Source organism: Lithobates pipiens, unplaced genomic scaffold, assembly GCF_037356315.1.
Source record: "Lithobates pipiens isolate NorthernLeopardFrog02 unplaced genomic scaffold, aLitPip1_a1.2 Scaffold_30, whole genome shotgun sequence".
NCBI lineage: Eukaryota > Metazoa > Chordata > Amphibia > Anura > Ranidae > Lithobates > Lithobates pipiens.
In genome coordinates, this window is record NW_027507791.1 from 12013108 (window position 1) to 12037415 (window position 24308).

The following is a 24308-nucleotide window of genomic DNA, read 5'->3' on the forward strand; positions in this document are numbered from 1 at the left end:
AAATAAAAAAAAGTATGTATTTTTTTATTTAGGAAAGGAATGTGACCTCTCCAATCACATTCATTTCCTTCCTGTGGTGCCTGTCAAAAACAGTTACCCACTTCCCAACCCCCGAAAGGTGCCAAATGTGGCATCGGAGGAGGGGAGGAGGCAGATAAACCTAGATTCAAGGAGGAGCCAGATAATCGTAGCTTTCACTTTTGGGTGGAACTCCGCTGTACATCTCTTTTACAGGCTGCTTGTCATTTTTTTTTCACTAATGACAGGGTAGCATAATATATACACACACACACACACACACACGCAGTTTTGCAGGTAAGATTAAGGCAGTTTGGGATAGCCATTCTTGGCAGACAAGGTATATTCCAAATTCACTAACAGAAATAAACCACTTGGCTGATTTTCCAAATCGTCAGGTCCGCTTCGAATTTTCAGCAATGTGTCCTTGGGTCTTGCCCAGCAGATTTAAAACCATCTGCATAGGCTTACAGGATATAATCCCAACTTCTAAGAATTTTCTTAGCTGGATATTTCCTAACAGTTTTCATCTTCCCACTTCAGAATCCCAGAGACCTGGGAGGACAGATGTCCCCCACATGGGAATCATGAAAGTCTAAGCTTTTCCGACAGGCCTGCTTTCATTTCTAGCAAACTCAACGACACAGACAACCAAGCTGTTCCCGAAGTACGTGTATATTGGAGGACGTAATGCAAACATTTCACAATCACATATTAGCGGATAAGGCTTTTTATTACTCAGTCAGTATAGGAACGGAGGGATGAAACAGACTTGAGAAAATACAGCCCTGATAAATAAATAGGGCTTGGTACACTGTTGAAAATGGGATTGGATTGATGTCAGAATTGAAAAGGTTAAAAGGTTCAGAAAGATCACGAGTATCGGTGAGAAAGCCAGCTAAAGCAGGCGGCTTACAGAGTCCTAGATTTAGGGAGTCCCACAGTATGGATTGTTTCTTTTAGATATAATGAGCAAATAAAGATATATTCAGACTATAGCTGCACAATTAATCGTTAAAAAATTGTGATCTCAATTCAACCCTTCTGAAGAGATCTCTATTGCAGTTTGCTGATTCTTTCATATAACAAGTGGAGAGACTTATCTGCTCACTCAGTTGTCAAAAGAAAACATCTGGGCAGTCTGCCAAGTTTTTAAAATGAAACATTGTAACTAAAGCCCACCGTACACACTATCAGATTGTCTGCCGAGTTTTTCCTTCAGATTTACCAAAACCATGTAGTAGAAGGGCCTGCCTGATTGCATACACATTGAAACTCCTAAGGTTTGACCTCATATTATATGGTTTTGGTAAATCTGAAGGAAAAACTCAACAGACAATCTGATAGTGTGTACGGGGCTTAACTCTTCCTTCTTAGATCAAAGGGATAAACTTCTGTGTGTAAAGAAAAAATCCAAGGAGTCTGCAAAGTTTTTAAACATGTAAATACAGGAAGTCTAACCATTTAAAGTCTAAATCTTTTTCTGACACTTGTTTAAGTTAAAAATCAATATTTTTTTGCTAAAAAAATTACTTGGAACCCCCAAACATTATATATATTTTAGCAGAGACCTTAGGGAATTAAAATGTCAATTGCTGCAATATTTTATGTCACACTGTATTTGCCCAGCGGTCTTTCAAATGCCATTTTTTGGGAAAAAATACACTTCAATGAATAAAAAGAAATGGTAAAGCTAGCTCAATTTTTTTTGTTTTAATGCGAAAGATGTTACGCCGTGAGAATCGTGATATATATTCTAATCAAAAAAATTGTGATTCTCATTTTAGCCAGAATCGTGCAGCTCTGATTCAGACTCACTAACAATATGACTATAAACATCTAAAATCAAGACATTCAGAGTGCGATGTTCCCAAATGACATACCTTCTGCAGATCGTCCCTCTCTTGCCTTAATGTTCTCTGCTGCTTTTCAAGGCCTTTCAGTTTGTTCGAGGAATCCTCTAACTGCTGCCGTATTGAAACTGCATCCTCAAGCTGACGCTCTATTCGACCAGAATCTTTCAAGAGAAACATTAACACTTTTTAACAATTTTCTTATTATATATGCAACCAAACGACCCTTGCTTAATAAAAAGTTGAATACATAAAAGGATTCACAGAGCACTATGGATTTAGGAGACAGACCAGCAGGGGAAGATTGCTTTTATAAATCTAAAAGTGATGCAGGGCTAGCCAATCATAAATAACATTCAATAGGACGGTGAATCTAATATTACATAAACTAAAAGGATGCTATAAAATGCATAATAATGCAAACGCGCATATATACACACACACACACACACACTATATTACCGAAAACAAAAAGTATGAGGACGCCTCCCTTTACACGAACATGAACTTTCACGGCATCCCAGTCTTAGTCCGTAGGGTTCAATATGGAGTTGGCCCACCCTTTGCAGCTATAACAGCTTCAACTCTTCTGGGAAGGCTGCCCACAAGGTTTAGGAGTGTGTCTATGGGAATGTTTGACCATTCTTCCAGAAGCGCATTTTCGAGGTCAGGCATTGAAGTTGGACGAGAAGGCCTGGCTCACAGTCTCCACTCTAATTTATCCCAAAGGTGTTCTATCGGGTTGCAGGCCAGTCAAGTTCCTCCACCCCAAACTCGCTCATTCATGTCTTTATGGACCTTGCTTTGTGCACTGGTCATCATTTGGTGGAAGGGGGATTATGGTGTGGGGTTGTTTTTCAGAGGTTGGACTTGGCTCCTTCGTTCCAGTGAAGGGAACTCTTAAGGCATCAGCACAAGACATTTTGGACAATTTCATGCTCCCAACTTTGTGGGAACAGTTTGGGGATGACCCCTACCTGTTCCAAAATGACTGCGCACCAGTGCACAAACCAACCCCTTCTTCAGCCACTAGCAGGGGGTTAAAAGTGCCCTGCTAGCAGTTTTAGCGTCGCTTTAGCGCTAACAGGCCGGCGCTGCAGTGTGAAACTGGCCTAAGACCACTTGCACATGATACTCTTGTTTCAAGCATCTTCAGACATAATTTCAGGCTTTTTCTGAATGTATTTTTCTGCAGCATTGAAGGTCCCAATGAGCACAGTGGCCTCCATCATCCACAAATGAAATTTTGGAACCACCAGGACTCTACCTAGAGCGGGCCGCCCGACCAAACTCAGCGATCAGAGGAAGGGTCTTAGTCAGAGAGGTGACCAAGAACCCAATGGTCACTCTGACAGCGCTCCAGTGTTTCTCTGTGGAGAGAAGAGAACCTTCCAGAACAACAACTATCTCTGCAGCACTCCACCAATTAGGCCCGTATGGTAGAGTGGCCAGATGGAAGCCAATCCTCAGTAAAACGCACATGGCAGCCCACCTGAAGTTTGCCAAAAAGCACCTAAAGGACTCTGACCTTGAGAAACAAAATTATCTGCTCTGATGAAACAAAGATTGAACTCTTTGGCCTGAATGGCAAGTGTCGTGTCTGGAGGAAACCAGGCTCCGCTCGTTACATGGTCAATACCATCCCTACAGTGAAGCATGGTGGTGGCAGCATCATGCTGTGGGGATGTTTTTCAGTGGCAGGAACTGGGAGACTAGTCAGGATCAAGGAAAAGATGAATGCAGCAATGTAGAGACATCCTTGATGAAAACCTGCTCCAGAGTGCTCTGGACCTCAGACTGGGGCAAAGGTTAATCTTCCAACAGGACAACGACCGTAAGCACACAGCCAAGATAACACTGGAGTGGCTACGGGACAATTCGTGAATGCCCTTGGGTGGCCCAACCAGAGCCCAGACTTGGACCCAATTGAACATCTCTGGAGAGATCTGAAAATGGCTGTGCACCGACGATCCCCATCCAACCTGATGAAGCGTGAGAGGACCTACAAAGAAGAATGGGAGAAACTAACAACAAATAGGTGTGCCAAGCTTGTAGCCTCAATACTCAAAAAGACTTGAGGTTGTAATTGGTGCCAAAGGTGCTTCAAAGTATTGAGCAAAGGCTGTGAATACTTATGTACATGTTTTTTTTTTATTATTATAAATTTTTATAAATTTGCAAAGATTTCAAACAAACTTCTTTCACGTTATTATGGGGGAATTTTGAGGAAAATAATGAATTTAATCCATTTTGGAATAAGGCTAGAACATAATAAAATGTGGAAAAAGTGAAGCGTTGTGAGTACTTTCCGGATGCATTGTATTTTAGCTTAGTTAAAAAAAAAAAAAAAAGCTGTATACTGAGCTGCAGTGTGTAAGAGGCCTAAGGTTTCATTCATACCTGACCATATCAATTTACTGCAATTTTCTTAAGCTTTTTTTGCAGCTTTTTAAAATCCTTTCAAAAGTGTATTACAAGCGCTTTTGTGTTTCAGGCGAATTTCTTTAGCCAATAGAAAGCACTAGGGAGGGGAAATTAGGGAGTGGAGAGCTGCTATTTGAGCATTTTACAAGCGTTTTTCAGGCATTTCTATTCATGTCTATTGGGTCAAAAACGCTTATAATCTGCCAAAAAGAAGCGTGTGTACTTTTTTGAGCTTGAGGCGTTTTTTCTTCAGGCGACAGAATGCTCAGATGTGAACAGGGGCCATAAAAATTTATGGGATTTTGCTGGTGGGCATTTTGGAGATTCAGAGTGGAGCATTTTACTAGCTGAAAAACACTCGAGTATGAACATGGCCTAAGAAATGTACATTATCAGCTGAAGACCAGGCAGGATTGGTGGTAAATTTAAAGGGGTTGTAAACCTTCATTTTTTTTTTCACCTTAATGTATCTATGCATTAAGGTGAAAAAACACATGCCAGTGACCAGCCTCCCAGCCGCCCCCACCGTTTTACTTACTGAGCCCTAGAACTTGACCCATGGGGATGCGCGCTCTCTGCCCGGGGTTCTCGGCTCTTGATTGTATAGATTGATAGCAGTGCAGCCATTGACTCTTGCTGCTGTCCACAGTGAAAGAGCACTGGAGGTCATGAGTTAGCACAGATCTGGAGATGGATCTGCCGTGTGCCCGCTGAGAGATCCGCCACTGAGAAAGTGGATCCCATTTCATGGAGATACCCCTGTGAAAGGGGCCTCAAAACCTGGTACCGAGCAGACTGAAAAGGGAGGAGTCACTGATATAAATGCCCCCTTGACCAAGCAGGCCTTTTTCAGCACAGCTGAGTGCGACACTACACAACGTGTGAAATGCTGACTACAGCTCCCCCTGCTGGCTGCGGAGAAGATTGCATAACATTAATACTTACCTGACTAGCATTTTTTTTTTCTGCTCCACAATAATGAATAGCACTATGGAGTTAATCAACGAATGTATTCATGTGTTTCACTCAACATTTATGCGTTTAAAATGGAGCAAGTGAAAAGGTGTGACTGATTAGAGTACATTGTAAATGCTCTACACCAAAAATTATAAGCAGCATTCAGCTCAGTGCTGTCTCAAATATATATCAGTGTATGCAAATATAAGGGGACAGCAAAGGACAGAGCTAAATGTCTGTGCACTAATGGGGACGGGGGGATCACAATTCAGAATGATGCCCACTACCGTCCATAAGAATGTAAGGTAAAAGACAAGCTGCAGGATGGGAGAACAGGGAAACTTCTCTAACTCAGATGGCATACCTGATATTTTATTCTTTAAGCGATCTATTTCTTCATTTAGTTTTCGGATTTCTTTGTCACGGTTTAAGGTTCCTATTGCTCGAGAGGAGCCCTGGAGAGACTGGACTGTTTGAGTGGACTCTGGGGAAATCAGAATTCAGAACATGTGTTATTTGTCTACAATGAATTCACTATCAAAGAAACTGAATAAAGGAGAATCTTGTGTTTTTTTTAATATGCAAGGTATCATGGACACATCTCTGCGCACATCTGTGTGAAGAGTCGCCTTCACCTGCATGGAACTGCACAGGTGTTTTGTGTGACTATGTGCAGGCAAGTCCTATCTCTATATGTACTGACATGCAGCGGCTGCACGGACATAGCTGTGTGGGTGTTCAAGGACAAGAACCTGCATTTGAGCGGCTGTTAAATTAGGACTGGTGGTTGTGTCTGTGCAGACACTGCATCCAAATGGACATGCATTGGACTAAATTACTAAAGATAAAAGAGGTTTAGGCTGGTTAGCATGATCGCATCCCGGTCTTATACAGCATTCTCTTACTACCTCCGGGTTTCCACACATAGGGGTTGATTTACTAAAGGCAAATAGACAGTGCACTTTGCAATAAATGAGCAGAAGCTCTGCTGACTTCCATCACCCAATCATGTGCAAGCAAAAATGCTGTTTTTTGGGGGGTTTTCCTTGCATGTGAATGGGTACTCTTTGCAAAGAAGCTTTAACCTCATTCACCAAGCTTTGGTGCAACTGCAAAGTGCACAGTCTATTTGCCTTTAGTAAATCAACCCCATAGAGCACTACTGCACAAACATTAGCCATAATAAAAGTTCCGGCAGGGCTCGATGGCGCCGGGACAGCAGGGCTCGATGGCGCTCCACGACGCCGGGACAGCAGGGCTCGATGGCGCTCCACGACGCCGGGACAGCAGGGCTCGATGGCGCTCCACGACGCCGGGACAGCAGGGCTCGATGGAGCTCCACGACGCCGGGACAGCAGGGCTCGATGGCGCTCCACGACGCCGGGACAGCAGGGCTCGATGGCGCTCCACGACGCCGGGACAGCAGGGCTCGATGGCGCTCCACGACGCCGGGACAGCAGGGCTCGATGACCACGGAACATTTCAAAACACAAGAATACTCCAGCTTTGTCAGAGCTTAAATAAGACCGCCCACATGTGGATGCGTGGAACACCTGAGTATCACTTGCATGTAAAGACGGACTTTCGCATAGGTGTACACATAGATACATCCGTGTGATTGAGATCTAAGTAGTGATCAAAGAACGGATAATTCTTTGTAATACATCTAAACTCAATGCCAACCTTGCAGCTTCCTATTTAGTTCCAGCTTCTCCTGCTCCAACCGTCGTATTCTGCGCTCATAGGCATCAACCTGCAGACTGTTCTCCAGACCACGCTGCACATCCTCATCCTTGGTCACAGCATTTGTGTGGATAAAGTCCTTCAGCGAGCCTCGGTCTGAAAAACAACTATGGAAAAGAAGATTGTTTGCATCCTTCAAATACACTGGTCAAAACTTTAAGTACTTGCTAATCCTTGTGGGCATCTATTATGCCAATACTGAAAATCAATTGGCTATCATTTACCAAGCTAATTATTTTGCGAAACTGTTGACGATTTTAATAAATTCCACAGGAATAATGTCTTTCTGAAAAACCAAGCAACACCCAAACAAAAAAAAATTCAATTGAGGGGTTGGGATACATTGAAATGAAAAAGGAATATGAATAAATATGGTAAGGGAAGTGACATGGAAGCAAACGGAAAACTAAGGAGAGGGAATGTAGGGAAAGGAAAAAAAAAATAGGAAACACACTGAAGTTGAACGCTGGGATCTTCACATTCAAACATCAGCTAAAGTGCATCTGATTAACCCCAAATACAATTCAGCTGTTCTAGTAGGTCTTTCCTGACATTTTCCTAGTCGCATCCTACATCAATAGCTATAGTCCACAGAGAGCTTCCAAAGCATCAGAGGGGTCTCATTGTTAAAAGGTATCAGTCAGGAGAAGGGTACAAAAGGATTTTCAAGCCATTCGATATACCACGGGACACAGTAAAGACAGTCATCATCAAGTGGAGAAAATATGGCACAACAGTGACATTACCAAGAACTGGACGTCCCTCTCTAATTGATGAAAAGACGAGAAGAAAACTGGTCAGGGAGGCTGCCAAGAGGCCTACAGCAACATTAAAGGAGCTGCATGAATATCCGGCAAGTACTGGCTGTGTGGTACATGTGACAATCTCACATTCTTCATATATCTGGGCTATGGGGTAGAGTGGCAAGATGGAAGCCTTTTCTTATAAAGAAGAACATCCAAGCCTGGCTAAATTTTGCAAAAACACTTCTCAAGTCTCCCAAAAGCATGTGGGAAAATGTGTTATGGTCTGATGAAGCCAATGTTGAACTTTTTGGCCATAATTCCAAAATAAATGTTTGGCGCAAAAACACTGCACATCACCGAAAGAGCACCATACCCACTGTGAAGCAGGGTGGTGGCAGCATCATTCTTTGGGGCTGTTTTTCTTCAGCTGGAACGGGGCATTAGTCAAGGTGGAGGGCATTAGTCAAGGTGGAGGGAATTATGAACAGTTCCAAATACCAGTCATATTAGCACAAACCTTCAGGCCTCTGCTAGAAAGCTGAACATGAAGAGGAACTTCATCTTTCAGCATGACAACAGGCCAAAGCATACATCCAAATCAACAATGGAATGGCTTCACCAGATGAAGTTTTGGAATGGCCAAGCCAAAGCCCAGACCTGAATCCCAAAGAAAAACTGTGGGGTGATCTGAAGAAGGCTGTGCACACGAGATGCCCTCGCAATATGACATATTTGAAGTGTTTTTGCAAAGAAAAGTAGGCAAATATTGCCAAGTCAAGATGTGCCATGCTGATAGACTCATACCCAAAACGACAACTGTAATAAAATCAAAAGGAGCTTCAACAAAGTATTTGTTTACGGGTGTGCACACTTTCACACGGGGCACTTTGCAGGCGCTACATCGCTAAAAATATCGCCTGCAAAGCACCCTGAAAGAGCGGCTCCTGTCTCTCCAATGCGAAAGCTCGAGGGCTTTCACACTGTAGCGGCGCGCTGGCAGGAAGCTAAAAAAAAAGTCTCGCTAGCAGCATCTTTGGATCGGTGTGTATACCGCTCCTCCACCACTCCCGCCCATTGAAATCAATGGGCAGCGCGGCTATGCCGCCAGTAAAGCACTGCTGAGGGTGATTTTAACACTTTTTCGGACGCTAGCGGGAGGGAAAAGCGCTGCGAAATTGACGGTAAAGCACCGCTAAAAATAGTGACGCTTTACTGCCGAGGCACCCACCGCCCCAGTGTGAAAGGGGCCTTATGCAACCATTTTTATAAAAAAAATATATATTTTTACTTCCCTCCACCTAAAAGATGTTGTTGTTCAACCGAGTTGTACAGTTTATAGGTCACATTAAAGGTGGTGGAAAAAGTTCTGAATTTATCTTTGCTCATTTTTTGTTTACATCACAGAAACCTGACATTTTAAAAGGGGTGTGTATACATATACACATATACACACATATATATATATATATATATATATATATATATATATATATATATACACATATACTTTATATATATATATATATATATACACACACACATACATATACACACAAACGACTGTGGATGTCCTCCACAAGTGAGGTGTGCGTTACCTGACTTGCTGCAGCTTCCATTGCACATCATGAGAAGCTCACAGTGTGCAGTGAAATCAGAGTAAGCCATTTCCATACAGGAGAGGGGTCTGTACAACTGTGAAAGACTGAAGGGGAGCCCGGAGTTCAGTGTTAGGACTTCGCTGTATAATGTTTTAGGACTGCTACCTTTAAGGTATACAAATTTTACCTCTCTGTGGTGTAGGTAAAACCCACAAAAGGTAGTTGGAATCCTGAAAACCCGCTGTGCGTACTCGGGGGAACCACTTCCTGTGGAAAATAAAGAATACAACAAACTTCAATAACATATTAGGAACAGTGTCGTTTGATATGAAAGTGTCAGTATGTATTACAACGTACAGGGTTCCTTAGGATGTCATCATCCACATCAAAGTTGGATGTGTCAGAAGGGCTGCTGACATCTGGGATATAAGGTGCTTCCATATTTCTGATATTCTCCCAATCGATTCCCTCAAAGAACGTGTGAGTCTTAAAATCATCAATTCCATTCTGTCCCAGTCTACGCTCTCGGCTGCAGATCAGCCTTTGGATCAGATCTTTTGCTGTCTCCGACACATCGTTTATGTGGGAGGGGAACTGGAACCGCTCCTGTAAAAATGAAATTATCCTCATCAAAACGCTTATATAGGTATATTGCATATCATTAGGATACGGTACGATCTGATTGTACAATTTCCTTTAGATCTAGCAATAGCGCCAGGACCTACCTGCACACAAATGGGCCTGGAAAATTTAGGGAGGCCTTCATATTACAAAGATTTGTTAAATCTAAAGTATGCGACCAGATTCTACTGTGTGTGGTGACCCTGACAGCACAATGTGCCTCTATTGGCTTGTTAGGCAAAAAAACAAAATAACTCCTATGTGTTGCTCTTAAACTAGCTTCACGTTGTTTCTGGAGGCATGACTTCAAGCCTAAAGCCGCGTACACACGGGCGGACTGTATGGCCAACTTAGTCCGTCAGACAATCCGACGGACAGTCCGTCATACTTTCGAATGAACGGACTTGACCACACACGGATGCACAAACAGTCCGTCGAAAGTTTGCGCGATGACGTGTACAGCACGTACGACGGGACTAGAAATAGGAAGTCCAATACACAGCAATGCACCCTTCCGCCGTGTAAATCCTTTCTAAACATGCGCCATTCTTAGTCCGTCGAACTAGCCTACTCACGAGCGGATTGTCCGCTGAAACCAAAGTACGACGGACAATATTACGGAAATTCCGAAATACTTAGTACGCCAGACTGCACGCTGAAAAAGTCAGCTGAAGCCCACACACGAGCGGACTGTCCGCTGAAATGTGTTTCGACGGACTAAGTTGGCCAGACAGTCCGCCCGTGTGTACGCGGCTTAAGACTGGCCATACATGAGCAAATGTATTTCCTGCAACCAGAAAGTGTTGACGTTGGAATTCCTCCTGACGAGCCTTTCTCCTTTCTTCCCTTCACTTTAGTTCTCTTCTATGGAGCATTTTGTGTATTCATGAGCCGCTCTGGCTGGCCGGTGGGTTGTGGGAATGTCAAGATGTCATCTCCTTTTGGATCCCCTGCGTGGGATTGTTGTATGCCTTGACAGGGTAGTTTGTAGCTACGTTAAGATTATAACCTTCCACTTTATCTCTTATCGAATGTTACTACATAGAAACAAAGAAAAGTGACGGCAGAAAAACTGAGTAGTCCATCGAGTCTGCCCCCCGGTAACTTTGCTGTCTATTGATCTATGATGAAGATGTCTTCACGTAACATTCCGATAGCTTTATCATTGGTATTTTACTATAGTCTACCTGTGTTGTGGGACTTTATCACTTCCTTTGTGAAATCGCCGTTTGCTTAGGATTTGTATACAGTAAAACCTTGGATTTCGAGCGCAATTCGTTCCGGAAACATGCGAATCAAAAGTGAATTTCCCTATTAAAAAAATAATGGAACCTCAGATGATTCGTTCCGCAACAAATTATTCATAAATCCTTCAGTTTATAGTCCATATAATTTTTTTTTAGCAATGTGATGGGTTGTGTAACCATAAAATGTCCATCTACAAAATGGAAGCCTCCACAAGGGTATTAGAAGAAAAATCCAGCAGGAGCTCCAGAGTATAAAAGAGAAGAGAGACGCCTCTAAGTGTAGCAATTTGGTTACATTTAATGAAGGTACAACATTTAGCAACTCACATGCTTAATGATTAAAACAGGCACATCTAGCTATGTAAACATCCGGAGTAAAGCTGTCCACATAGACAGTCCTCCGCTCTGCCGGCTCTCACCGCTGTCAGTTTGCAATCATAACCGGGAAGACTACCCTGCAGTAGAGCGATCTGAAAGCGAGGCTTGAACCACTCGTGGAGCGCAGCATGGAAGGGATGACATGCATTACAGTGTGGAGGACGGTCTATGTGGACAGCTTTACCCCAGATCCCTGCATACTTAGATGTGCCCATTTTAACCATCAACCATGTGGGTTGCTAAATGTTTTACCTTCATTAAGGCTGCATTCACACTTGAGTGTAGCGTTTTCAAGCAGAAAATCGCGCAAATTTACAGCGATTTTTACCGCGATTCTATGCAGGGCAAAAGGTCACCAATGTTAAAAGAAGAAAAATGCCCAAATCTGCTCAATTCGAGCGACAAAAAAGGGTCCGGAACTTGTTTGAGCTTTAGGCGTTTGGCTTCAGGCGACTTGGAGTGGAGATGTGAACCATCTCCATTGAGAATAATAGATTTTTTTCCCCTCTAGCGTTTTGTAGCTTCAGGCTTCAAGCTACAAAACGCTCAGGTGTGAATGGGGTCTAAATGTAACCATATTGCTACACTTAGGAGGCGCCCCCTTCTCTTTTTATACTCAGTTGTGATAGGACTCTACTTGTATAGCAAGTCAAATTTTAATTTTAAAATTTTGCTCGTTTTGCAAAACACTCTCAAACCAAGGTTTTATGTACTCCTGTTTATATACTGCTTGCCAACGGTTTCACGCAGATATACTGCGGTAGAATGGCACGGCTGTGCAAAATCCCGTATGGGTACGTTGCCCCCCCCCTTTAAGAGCTGCCAGAGGGCGAGGGGCCGTTGCACACAAATCCTTGTTCTGTGAGGGGAGAGGAGATCTACAAGTTTGTTCTAGTGTTGGTTCCTACTAAATAGAAACAACGATAGGTCTCCTCCCCCCAGTCAGACACATTTAACCCCCTGATTGCCCCTAGTATTAACCCCTTCTCTACCACTGACATTTACACAGAAATCAGTGCATATTTATAGCACTGATCTCTGTATACATGTCAATGGTCCTAAAAATGTGTCAAAAGTGTCCGATCTGTCTGTTGCTAAAAATCACAGATCACTGCAACTAGTAAAAAAAAAAAAAAAAAAAAAAAAAAAACAACAACGCCATAAATCTTTCCCATAGTTTGCAGACACTATAACTTTTGCGCAAACCGACCAATTTACGCTTATTGCGATTTTTTATTTTTTTGCTAAAAACATGTAGAAGGATATATATTGGCTTAAACTGTTGAAGGCATTTTTATTTATTTTTCTAAATTGGGGATACTATAGCAAAAAGTAAAAAATTGTTAATTTTTCAAAATTGTCGCTTTTTTTGTTTATAGCGCAAAAAATTAAAACCGCAGAGATGATCAAATACCACCAAAAAGAAAGCTCTATTTGTGGGGGGAAAAAAAGGATCCAAATTTTGTTTGGGTACAGCATCGTACGACCGCGCAATTGTCAGTTAAAGTGACGCAGTGCCGAATCGCAAAAAGTGCTCTGGTCAGGAAGGGGGTAAAATCTTCCGGGGCTGAAGTGGTTAATAAACATACTGAATCAGAAAATAGTTTTTTTGGGTGGAGATGACCTTTAAAAAGCCTGGCTATCGAGCTGCGTTATCTAAAAAGTTGTGAATGAAACTCGAACTGGTCTGGCACCACGGAGTGTGAGACAGACGGTTTGATAAGCTGCCAGCGTCGCCACATTTTCTCTACGCTAAACTGGAAAGCTGCCATAAACCGTAGTAGTGCTGTCTGTGCAACAGGCATATCAGGGAGCAGGATCTGTCTTACTTAATTACATACATTCTGTAATCGTTTATCTGTCCAGGACAATACACTGCAGACAGTGTAAGACTGTCAAGACGCTCAGCAACTACAAAATAATAATTGCGCTGCCAACATTTAAAGCGCACCTGGTCTTGGAGGAAATTACATGTCGTAAAGTTGGCTGATATGGAGGGAAATTGCTGCCTTCTTTTAAGCCCCTATCCCTACCTTTATCCCTTCAGCTCCGGAAGGTTTTACCCCCCACTTCATGACCAGGCCATTTTTTGCAATACTGTGTTGATTCAACTGACAATTGCGCAGTCGTTCGACGTTGTACCCAAATAAGACTGATGTACTTTTTTCCCCACAAATAGAGCTGTCTTTTCTTGGTATTTGATCACCTCTGTGGCTTTTATTTTTTGCGATAAAAAAACGCAAAAATTTTGGAAAACACATTTTTGTTTTTACTTTTTGCTACTAAAAACACATCCAACGAAAAATGCAAAAAAAAAAAAAAAAAAAAAAAAGCTCTCCACTTTCCTCTCTGGTAGAACGGAGCTCTGCCTTGTTTACATAGGCAGACTGCTGTTCCGCCTCTCCTCAGAACGATCAACGGGTCTTGGCGACCATCACAGCCCCCGGTGATTGGCTTCCGCTGTGACCAATCACACCAGGGCTCCAGCAGCACGTGCATGTCCCAGATTTCATGCGCAGGACCCACTGATTGTCTTCCACTGTGACCAATCACAGCGGGGCTCCAGCAGCACGTGCGTGGCCCCGATCTCATGCGCAGGACCTGCTGATTAGCTTCCACTGTGACCAATCACAGCAGGGCTCCAGCAGCACATGCATGCCCCAGATCTCGTGCCCAAAATCACATATGTCATTTTGCGCAGCCGGGCTGCCCTGCTGCACTATAAATGTGGTGGATGGTCCAGAAGCAGTTAAAGAGAACCTAAACAGTGGAAACTATTTTTTTAAAAAAGGCAAAGGAATAGCCAGTACGAGTTCAGTGAATGGTATCCGAATACAAACAAAACAGAAGATACAAAAAAAAATTACCTTTATTGGCCTTCAAAACAATCACCATCCAATCACAACACACTTTTGGCAACCTTCAAAGCTGGAAACGGTCAAAGGCTTCTTTAGGGAGCGATCGTAGAACCGCTGTCAAACATTCTTGATTGGTTTGCGCTAAAGCTATTACCCTCTACAAACTATGAGATAGATTTATGGCTTTTTTTTTAAACTAGCAATGGCAGCGACCAACGATTTTTTTTAATACAGTGATCAGTGCTAAAAAAAAAGCAAAAAAAAAAAAAAAGCACTGTTACTGTAAAAAATGACACTGGCCAGGAAGGGGTTAACATCAGGAGTGAGCAAAGGGTTAAACGTGTTCCTGGTGAGTGATTTCTAACTGTGTTGGGGGATGAACTGACTGGCAAAAGAGATAACCACCGGACGCCGGACCCATTGATTGGTTCCCGCTGTGTCTAATGACAGCAGAAGCGGGTCTCCGGTGGCATGCGCACACGCCCCAGACCCAAAAGAGGAAACACCGAACAGGTAATGTCGTTTCACGCAGCCGGACCGCTCCTGCCACATTAAATGTGCGGTGGGTGGTCCAGAAGCTGTTAATAGAAAGCAGCATTTTTTTTTTCCTCAACTCCCAATATGCTCCAAAAATGCTGCAAGCAGGATTTTATTTTATTTTTTTCACCGCAATGGAAGCACACCTCCCCAGTGTGAACACACTGCATTGATTTTAAAGGGAAGCATTTTTTCTTGAACTTTTCAGGCACGTTAACAACTCAGTGTGAAAGCAGCCTTAGGACTCTGATCCAGGGCAAAAAACGTGTATTTTATTGCATTTGTAGTGGGGTTTTTAAAGGACATGTGACTAAAAAAGCGCATCAAAAACGCATTGCGGGCGTGTTTTTAACCATGTTTTTGCCGCATTTTCCACTGCTTTCCAATAGGATGAGGAGTCTTTGGCACTTTATTGTTTTTTTGCTCCTCAAATATGCTCCAAAGATGCTGCAAGCAGGATTTTTTTTTAACTTTAACAGAAACGTACCGCCTTATTTATTTTTTTAGTCAAAAGCTCTTGAAAAACCCCCTCAGTGTGAAAGCAGCCTTATAGTCAATTGCTTTCATTATGCCACATTGACCTACCTTGAGCAAAAAAACTATGTAAAAGTTCTGCATTAGATGTATATAATAAGATGCATTATAAAGGGGGGGGATGTGTGCGTGTGTAAAATTATATATATATATATCAAATAAAAAGAAAGAAAATAAAAATAAAAAATGAACCACTTATTATACGTCGGTACTTTGAAGGAGGATATCGTTATAGCAGCAGATAGCTGCCATAACCCCGGTATCCACTTCCTCAGTGGGTGGATAAGGAAAGAAGGAATGGATTCTGTGTTCTTGCAAAGCAGGGACTAGAATCCACTACTTCCCTTAGTAAAAGCAGCACACAGTTAAACACGCTCACCCTAGATGTTAAGCCCTTTCCAGTGTCATTAGTACAGTGACAGTGCATATTTTTAGCACTGAACACTGTATTTGTGTCACTGGTTCCAGGCAAAGTGTCAAAAAGTGTCAGCTAGTCCATCGAAGTCCTGCTAGAAGTCACTGATCGCCGCCATGACTAGTGTAAAATAGATGAAGACAAATATATCCCATAGTTTGTAGACGCTATAACGTTGTGTAAACCAATATACGTTTATAGGGATTTTTTTTAACAAAAATATATAGCAGAATACATATTGGCCTAAACTGATGAAGAAATTTGTTTTTTTAAAATGTTTTATTAGATATGTTTTATATCAGAAAGAAAAGAAAATGTAACAGAAAAAAAAAGTTTTTTTTTTTTTTTAAATTTTGGCCATGCATTTCCTCAGTTCAGTCACTTTTTTGTCATCACTTTCACATCTGTTGGTCATCCGTTTTTCGTTCAATCTTTTTTTTTTTTTTTAATGGATAAAGAAAAAAAATAGGGCTTTCATCCATTAAAAAAAATGATGTTGATGATCAAAAAAAACAGATGTAAATGGATGATTATCCGTTTCCATTTGTTTTTTCATAGAAATGCATTGATGTTCGGTTTTCACTTGTCAATGGACGGATGAAAAAAACGGACAAACGGTCCATGTGTGTGAAAGGGGCCTTATAGTGCAAAAAATAATGGCAGTGGTGATCACATACCACCAAAAGAAAGGTGTGTGTGTGTGTGTGTGTGTGTGTGTGTGTGTGTGTGTGTGTGTGGGTGTGTGTGTGTGGGTGTGGGTGTGTGTGTGTGGGTGTGTGTGTGGTTTGGTGAGATTTTGATACGGCGTTGCACGACCATGTAATTTAAGTAACGCAGTGCCATATCACATAAAATGGTCTGGCCATGAAGGGGGGATACATTTTTCAAAGGTCAAGTTGTTACCGAACACCTTCCCCACCAGACGCCATCGTTATACTGTGGCAGGTTGGCCCCCCCTGCACGAATCGCCGTAGTTGTGCGGCGGGCGCTTTAAGGAATATAGGGGGTGCCCACAACACTGGAGCCAATGCACGTGGCTGGCGGCTGCAATGTCCACTGGCGACCCGCGATTGCTCCTGGGAGAGACAAAACGGGGCTCTGTCAATGTAAACAGACAGATCCCCGTTCTGTCAGGGAAGTAGAGAGAGAGAGAGCATCTGTTCCTAGTGATTAAGAACAGCGATCTCTCTGTACTCCTCATCAGTTCTCCACAAAACACACCTAGGGAACACTTAAAACGGAAGTAAACCCATCCATTTACCAGTTTCACAAACTGTTTAATTTCTGGCACGTGCCGGAAAATGTAACACTCCCATTGGCTGCGCTCTCAACGAAACTGTCAAACCATCCAATAGCTGGTGTCATAACTGATCAGCATCATGGCAATTATAAATTAAACAGACAAAGATGGCAGCTTCCTTAGCTGAAAACGATAGGGGGGGTTTACTTACACTTTAACCCCTTGATCGCCCCCTAGTGTTAATACCTTCCCCGCCAGTGACATTTATACCATAATCAGTGGCTATTTTCAGCTCTAATTGCTGTATAAATGTCAATGGTCCCAAAAAATAAAAAATAAACGTGTCTGATCTGTCCACCGCACTTCTTATAGCAAAAAGTAAAGTAATTTTTTGTGCTATAAATAGACACAGAGGTGATCAAATTGTCAGTTAAAGCGACGCAGTGCCGTATCGCAAACATTGGCCTGGTCAGGAAGGGGGGTCCTTCCAGTCCTTAAGTGGTTAAAAATACATTTTTGACTTTAATAACACTTTGAAGAAACCATGTCACCATGGCCATTTAGGACAATGTGAAAATGTTTGCCAGGTTCAACCCACCTACCAAATTATTATTCTGATTAATCCAAGCCCTTTCATAATCAACCTGCTCCATCAGAACCATCACTCCATTGCTCTTATTGAGCAAGGCTTCACAGTATCGAGGAGCATGTGGCCTCTGACAGGTCAAACCCCAATATAACCACATGGGGCGAGAGAATTCCATGGACACCTACATGGAAGGGTGAGTTTATGCAGGACAGTAGATAAATGGGACCGGGCCAGCAGGGTGATTCAGATGTGGGCAGAAAGAGTGATCAGTACAGCAGGGGGGCAATTACTGGAATCAATCCCCTGTATGGCTCTCTCTGCTTCCTCCCCCCGTTGGGTGGCTTTCATCTGCCGCAGAGAGAGCCATTTAAAGAATTGGTTCCAGTAATTATCCCCCCACCAACCACCTGATCACATATGTCATTTACCAGCCCTTTCCTGAATGAGCACAATGAGTGATCAGTACCGGCTGCGTTCATTCATACCTGAAGCATTGTCTGTATGGGGCTCAGTGGTTTCTAACAGCAGCCCTGACTATATATGTTCCTGGGTGGATGAAGGAGCTCTGGACTATCGAGGTCACTCTGCCCTGAATGAGTTAACTTAAATTGTCTCCAAGTTCACTTAAGAGGGAATGTCCCCGTCAGATAAGCACGTCTAGATGGGACGAATAGCTACCTCGTGATTCATGATCTTCCCGTACGTCTCCACCAGAGATTCGGCATAGAAAGGTGTCTCCCCATACAGCATTTCATACATGCAGACTCCCAGAGACCACCAGTCACATTCCGGGCCGTATTTTCCCATCCCATCCTCCATCGCTTGTAGAATTTCGGGAGAGATATAATCAGGTGTTCCTACTGCCACTGAAGATTGCACCTGCACAAAGGAAGACATGTCAGATTATCTGATTAAACGGTTTGTATGAAGTAGGGAAAAAAAAAAAAGTAGGCAAAATACATCACCAGTTAATCTCTACAAAACTAAAAAAAAATTTACCAGCATTAGCCAGCAAATGGGAATGAAAAACAAATTGAATAAAAGAGGCCGAAACACTTTCAGTAGGTTAGTGAGGAGTTATTAAACCCCAAAAACTTGAAGATTCACTTAAAGTGATTCCAAAGCCTTAAAGTTTTTTTTACCCCAATGCATCCTATGAGCGCCACTATAGAAAGCAGCTTTCTATGGGGGGACTTGAAGGGGGGAGGAGCCCCAATGGGCGACCCAAGAGGAGAAGGACTGGAGCACAGCACCGGTAAGAAAGACGTTGGGGGACAGCGGCGACGGATCCGTTTGGGGGAGGGACAGCGGCGACGGATCCGTTTGGGGGAGGGACAGCGGCGACGGATCCGTTTGGGGGAGGGACAGCGGCGACGGATCCGTTTGGGGGAGGGACAGCGGCGACGGATCCGTTTGGGGGAGGGACAGCGGCGACGGATCCGTTTGGGGGAGGGACAGCGGCGACGGATCCGTTTGGGGGAGGGACAGCGGCGACGGATCCGTTTGGGGGAGGGACAGCGGCGACGGATCCGTTTGGGGGAGGGACAGCGGCGACGGATCCGTTTGGGGGAGGGACAGCGGCGACGGATCCGTTTGGGGGAGGGACAGCGGCGACGGATCCGTTTGGGGGAGGGACAGCGGCGACGGATCCGTTTGGGGGAGGGACAGCGGCGACGGATCCGTTTGGGGGAGGGACAGCGGCGACGGATCCGTTTGGGGGAGGGACAGCGGCGACGGATCCGTTTGGGGGAGGGACAGCGGCGACGGATCCGTTTGGGGGAGGGACAGCGGCGACGGATCCGTTTGGGGGAGGGACAGCGGCGACGGATCCGTTTGGGGGAGGGACAGCGGCGACGGATCCGTTTGGGGGAGGGACAGCGGCGACGGATCCGTTTGGGGGAGGGACAGCGGCGACGGATCAGTTTGGGGGAGGGACAGCGGCGACGGATCAGTTTGGGGAAGGGACAGCGGCGACGGATCAGTTTGGGGAAGGGACAGCGGTGATGGATCAGTTTGGGGGAGGGACAGCGGTGATGGATCAGTGGGTTGGGGGGGGGGGACGGTGATGGATCAGTGCGTTGGGGGACAGTAATGGATCAGTGGAAAGGTATCATTGGGTTGGGAGGGGACTTTTCACATGCACTACTGTAACCTGAATGTGACAATCATTAAAAACTTAATCCACATGCAAAGCTGCATATATTAACCCTTCCTTCACTTGCTCACTGCTCCGTTTGCCTGCAAAAGAAAAGTGGGCTCAGTTATGTCTTACACAGGGCTAATGACTCTCCCTGCTTCCATATGATAGCAGTATTTTATGGGAGGAAGGTAAATAGGCACATGGTCCCAATACCCCGAGGTACAAAGTATTTGTCTCTCGATGGCTGAATGGAACAGCGAAGGCGTAAAAGAAAGGCAAGTATAAGCAACTAAGAGCATCAGGTACATGAGCCGTTCCTTCCCCCTGTATGGGCAAAACCCAGCTTTCCTTTGAGTCCAAGGTTATAATCCCTATTATAAGTCTCAGGTGCTTCAGGACAGGGTCTTAATTTCCTTGCAGTAAATGAGGTCCAGACAGAGGAGGGAGTTTTCATTTCAGTGAACATCTGAGGCCAAGCTGCAGCAGATAAAAAGTCTTGAAGCAGATTAAAAGATCTCTCTAAATAGCTGATCAGCAGGGGGGGGGACTGCCACTCATGGTCAGCATATGTTGAATTTCCCCACCATCCTCACAAATACCTAAAACTACTTTATTGAACCTTACGCTGGCCATACATGGATTGAAATTTGCCCAGTTCAGCTGGGACTATCCCAATTTCAAGCCATGAATGGGCATCGGTAAGATCAACTTCTGTACAACCAGCTAGTTGGGTTTTACCTGATCAGTGCCGCTGGCTATGGGCAGCAGCACAGATCATTGTATTCTGCCTCTGAGCACAAGAGGCTCAATGGGAGGATCCACCCCACCCCCCATTCATGTGTAAATGAAGAATCCAATGTTTTTTTTTACCATCTATGTAAACAAAGCAGAACGTCATTCTGTTAGACAGATCTGCGATTCCTGCTAATCAGGAACACAGATCTCTCTGTCCACCCCCGCCACACTGATAATTGTATTGGTGCCGCTGGTCTCTAAATCTATCCCATAGCTATAACTTTTGCACAAACCAATCAATCTAAGCCAATTGGGATTTTTTTATTTTTTTTTTTACCAAAAACATGTAGCAGAATACATGTTGGACTAAATTTATGAAAAAATTAGATTTAACATTTTTTTATTGGGTCTGTTTTATAGCAGAAAAAAAAAATCTTGTTATTTTTTAAATTGTTTATAGCACAAAGAACACAGAGGTGATCAAATACCACGAAAAGAAAGCTCTATTTTTGTTGGGGGGTGGACATAAATTTTGTTTGGGTACAGTGTTGCACAACCGCACAATTGTCAGTTAAACGAACGCAGTGCCGTATTGCAAAGGTTAAAGTTAATGTGCACGTAAAGGTAGGTGTTACAATACTTTTGGCAATATAGTGTAGGCTTGTATGGAGTTGAGTTGGAAAAAAAAAAAAAAAAAAAAAAAAAAAAAAAAAAACCACACACCCCAAAAGCTCCTAAACTTAATTTCAGGAACTGCTACTATACATGAAAAAAAAAAAAAATCGCCTCTCATGACCCCCCCCCCCCCCCCCCGTGAAAGCCCGAGTGCTGGTTGGTGCGCTTGCAGGACAGGAAAAAAAAAGTCCTGCAAGCATCATCTTTGGGGCGGAGCGGTGTATAAACCGCCCCGCCACTGAAATCAACGAGCAGCGCTGCTGAAGCGCTTGCAACGCGATTCGGCAGCGGCACTTTGATCCCTTTTCTCGGCTGCTAGTGGGGGGGGGGGGGTTAAAAGTGCCCCGCTACCGTCTGAAAAGTGCTGCTATAACAGAGGTAAAGCACCGCTAAAACTAGCGGGACTTTACCGCTAACGCCCCCCCACCCCAGTGTGAAAGTAGCCCGACTGAGGTGCTGTGTACGCGCAGAAGATGTACACACACAAAAGCGCACTTACCGTTCCATCATCATTCATTTTTAAACACGACCCAAAGTCAGCCAGACGAATGTGTCCATTCATGTCCAAAAGAACATTATCCGGCTTTAAGTCTCTGAAAAGAAGAAGAAAAAAAAAAAAAGCCGTTAACATCCTACATCCATGGACTTTGTGGGAATCATCCAAAGTAAACCTGATACAAACAAAGACAAACCGAGAACATACTGGAATAAAATGTATAAGCATCGGTTACCTTGAGAAAACCATCTGCAAAAGAATCATCAGGTTACTAGACAGCTGTGCAAATCTTGACATTTCCTTTATCGTTCTAGTCTGCCCCTGGCACCTCCTGTCACCCCAAGTCCCCTATTATTCAAAACAAGATCACCCTACATACCAAACTAACACAACCAGGAGACTAAGGCATACATGGGTCGAATGTCGAAAGAATTTTCTTCAAAAAATCTTATCTAATAATTTTCATTGAAATTTTGCACCATTAGTGGCCTGTAGCAACATCCGATTTTCGTGCGACCATAGAATTTGAGTAACCGGCATTCTAACCAAAATGTAATCGAAAAAGGAATGTGCATGAGTGCAAAAAAAGAAAATTCCCAGAAAGAAAAGAAAATTCTCAGCCACGAAAATTATTTTCTGTAGCAACACGAGGTGAAATTGAAGGCTCGGTTGCTCAAATTTCGAAATCAATGGTGGCACCATCAGATCAGAAAATGCACGAAATTTCTGATTTTCAAAAGAAAATTCTTTTGAAATTCAACCATGTATGGCCGGCCTCAGGGAAAGGGCGCAGGGCCACACTTGACCCTTCTTGGATGCAGTTTTAGCGGTCTTTGTTCTCCCAGTTGTTCTGATACAAGACATTCCGGGTAGACAAGACAAGATGGTACTCGCCATCAGAAAATGTTCTGATATCAGAATTCAATGTCAGAGGTGACGTAACGTGTTGAATTATTTTGTGTGTGTTCTTTCATTTCTGAGTATGCCTGGTCTTGCTCTTCAGATTTAGTTTTTGGCAGAAAACCGCACTAATGAAATGAAAAACTGGACGTTGCGATCACATCAGACAAAAATTTTGGAGCCTGCACATTCAGTTTTTGTCTGACGAAAATTTGTAATCGGCTGTGAAAAGCAGCATACTAACGATCAGAAAGTCGGCAGATCGTTCATCGGACGAAATTTAACTTCAGATTTTCTGACCATGTGTACGGGCCTTAAAGTGACCCTAAAGGTTCATTTCATACATGTCATACTTGCCTCCACTGTGTAGCTCGTTTTGCACAGAGTGGCCCCGATCCTGGTCTTCTGGAGTCCCTTGGCGGCTCTCTCGGCTCATCCCCACATCGTATAACCCCGGGGGGGGGGGGGGGGGGTACCTTGCTGGCACACTCCTGAGTCCAGCATTTAGCGTCCATAGACGCTGAATGCAGGACTCGGTCCCACCCCCTGGCGGGCGCATCATTTGATTTGATCGACAGCAGCGGTAGCCAATAGCTGTGCTGCTATCTATCCAATCAACAGCCGAGAAGCCCCTAGCAGATAGGCTCCAGCTATGCGAGTGGCTGAAGACGCAACTACACCACTTCCGCACATGAGCGCGGGAGCCGCCGTTTATGGCATAGGACTCTGAAGGAACAGCATGGTATGCTGTTCTTGCACAGCGCATGCGCCGGTGACATCACTGGCTGCATCTACAGTAAATATCTCCTAAACGGTGCACGTAAAGGAGCTATTTACAGTACTTATAAGTAAAGCCTTATTATAGGATTACCTATAGGTAAAATTTATGCATGGGAGTCTACTCCCACCACACCTTCCAGAAAATGGCATGTTTACATATACTGTGGGAATGCATGCAATATCGCATACTCCCCTACATAAGTGTGCACGGGGGTCTAAAGGCAAAAAATTATAATGTATTTTATAATATGCTCCCAAGTTTATAAACAGTGATCTTTGTTTTACAAAGAAATGTTTAATAACAAAGGATTCCCAGAGCACTCTAGGTTAGCTTAAGAAAACACAGCAGACAAAGTGAGCTGTAAAGTAAGCACTAACTAAAACCTCATTCTGAGTGGTGTGATATTGAAGGAGTCACTTCAGTGATTACTCAGTAAACAGGCATCTCTCAGCAAAGCTGACAGATACCATGCTTCTCATGGGAGGGAGACTAGAGTTGCACCTGCTGTATTGATAGGCAGTAAAAAATAGGATTTGTCACAAACTTGTATTATCCATTTCTGGGTTATAGGCAGGCACCTTCAGGTGATTGCACAATAGCTCCCAGCAAGCCTCTGTAATTTGGCAAACAATGAGGGGACCGAAGAGGGGAGGAAAGCCCAGGTCATGTACTATATTCCAAGAAATGAATTTTACAGGCAATTCAAAAATCCTATTTTGCTGCTCCTACAGTACAGGACACAGCTTCAGAGACGAATGGGACATCCGACAGCAATACCAATGAGTAGAACTGAACCGAGACATATCAACCGAAAATGAAATTT

At 43.6% G+C, this 24308-nt stretch overlaps 1 protein-coding gene across 2 annotated transcripts in view; it reads right to left on the minus strand.

Moving 5' to 3' along the window:
- Positions 1-24308, minus strand: part of CDC42BPB (CDC42 binding protein kinase beta) — a 188209-nt gene that overhangs the window by 84634 nt on the left and 79267 nt on the right. For both annotated transcript variants that reach the window (XM_077463713.1, XM_077463712.1), the window contains exons 6-12: positions 21808-21901; positions 18437-18637; positions 9697-9945; positions 9527-9606; positions 6936-7102; positions 5617-5736; positions 1902-2035 (exon numbers count right to left, since the gene is read on the minus strand). In XM_077463713.1, coding sequence (XP_077319839.1) covers positions 1902-2035; positions 5617-5736; positions 6936-7102; positions 9527-9606; positions 9697-9945; positions 18437-18637; positions 21808-21901 — 1045 coding nt within the window. The remainder of the gene's footprint in view (positions 1-1901; positions 2036-5616; positions 5737-6935; positions 7103-9526; positions 9607-9696; positions 9946-18436; positions 18638-21807; positions 21902-24308) is intronic.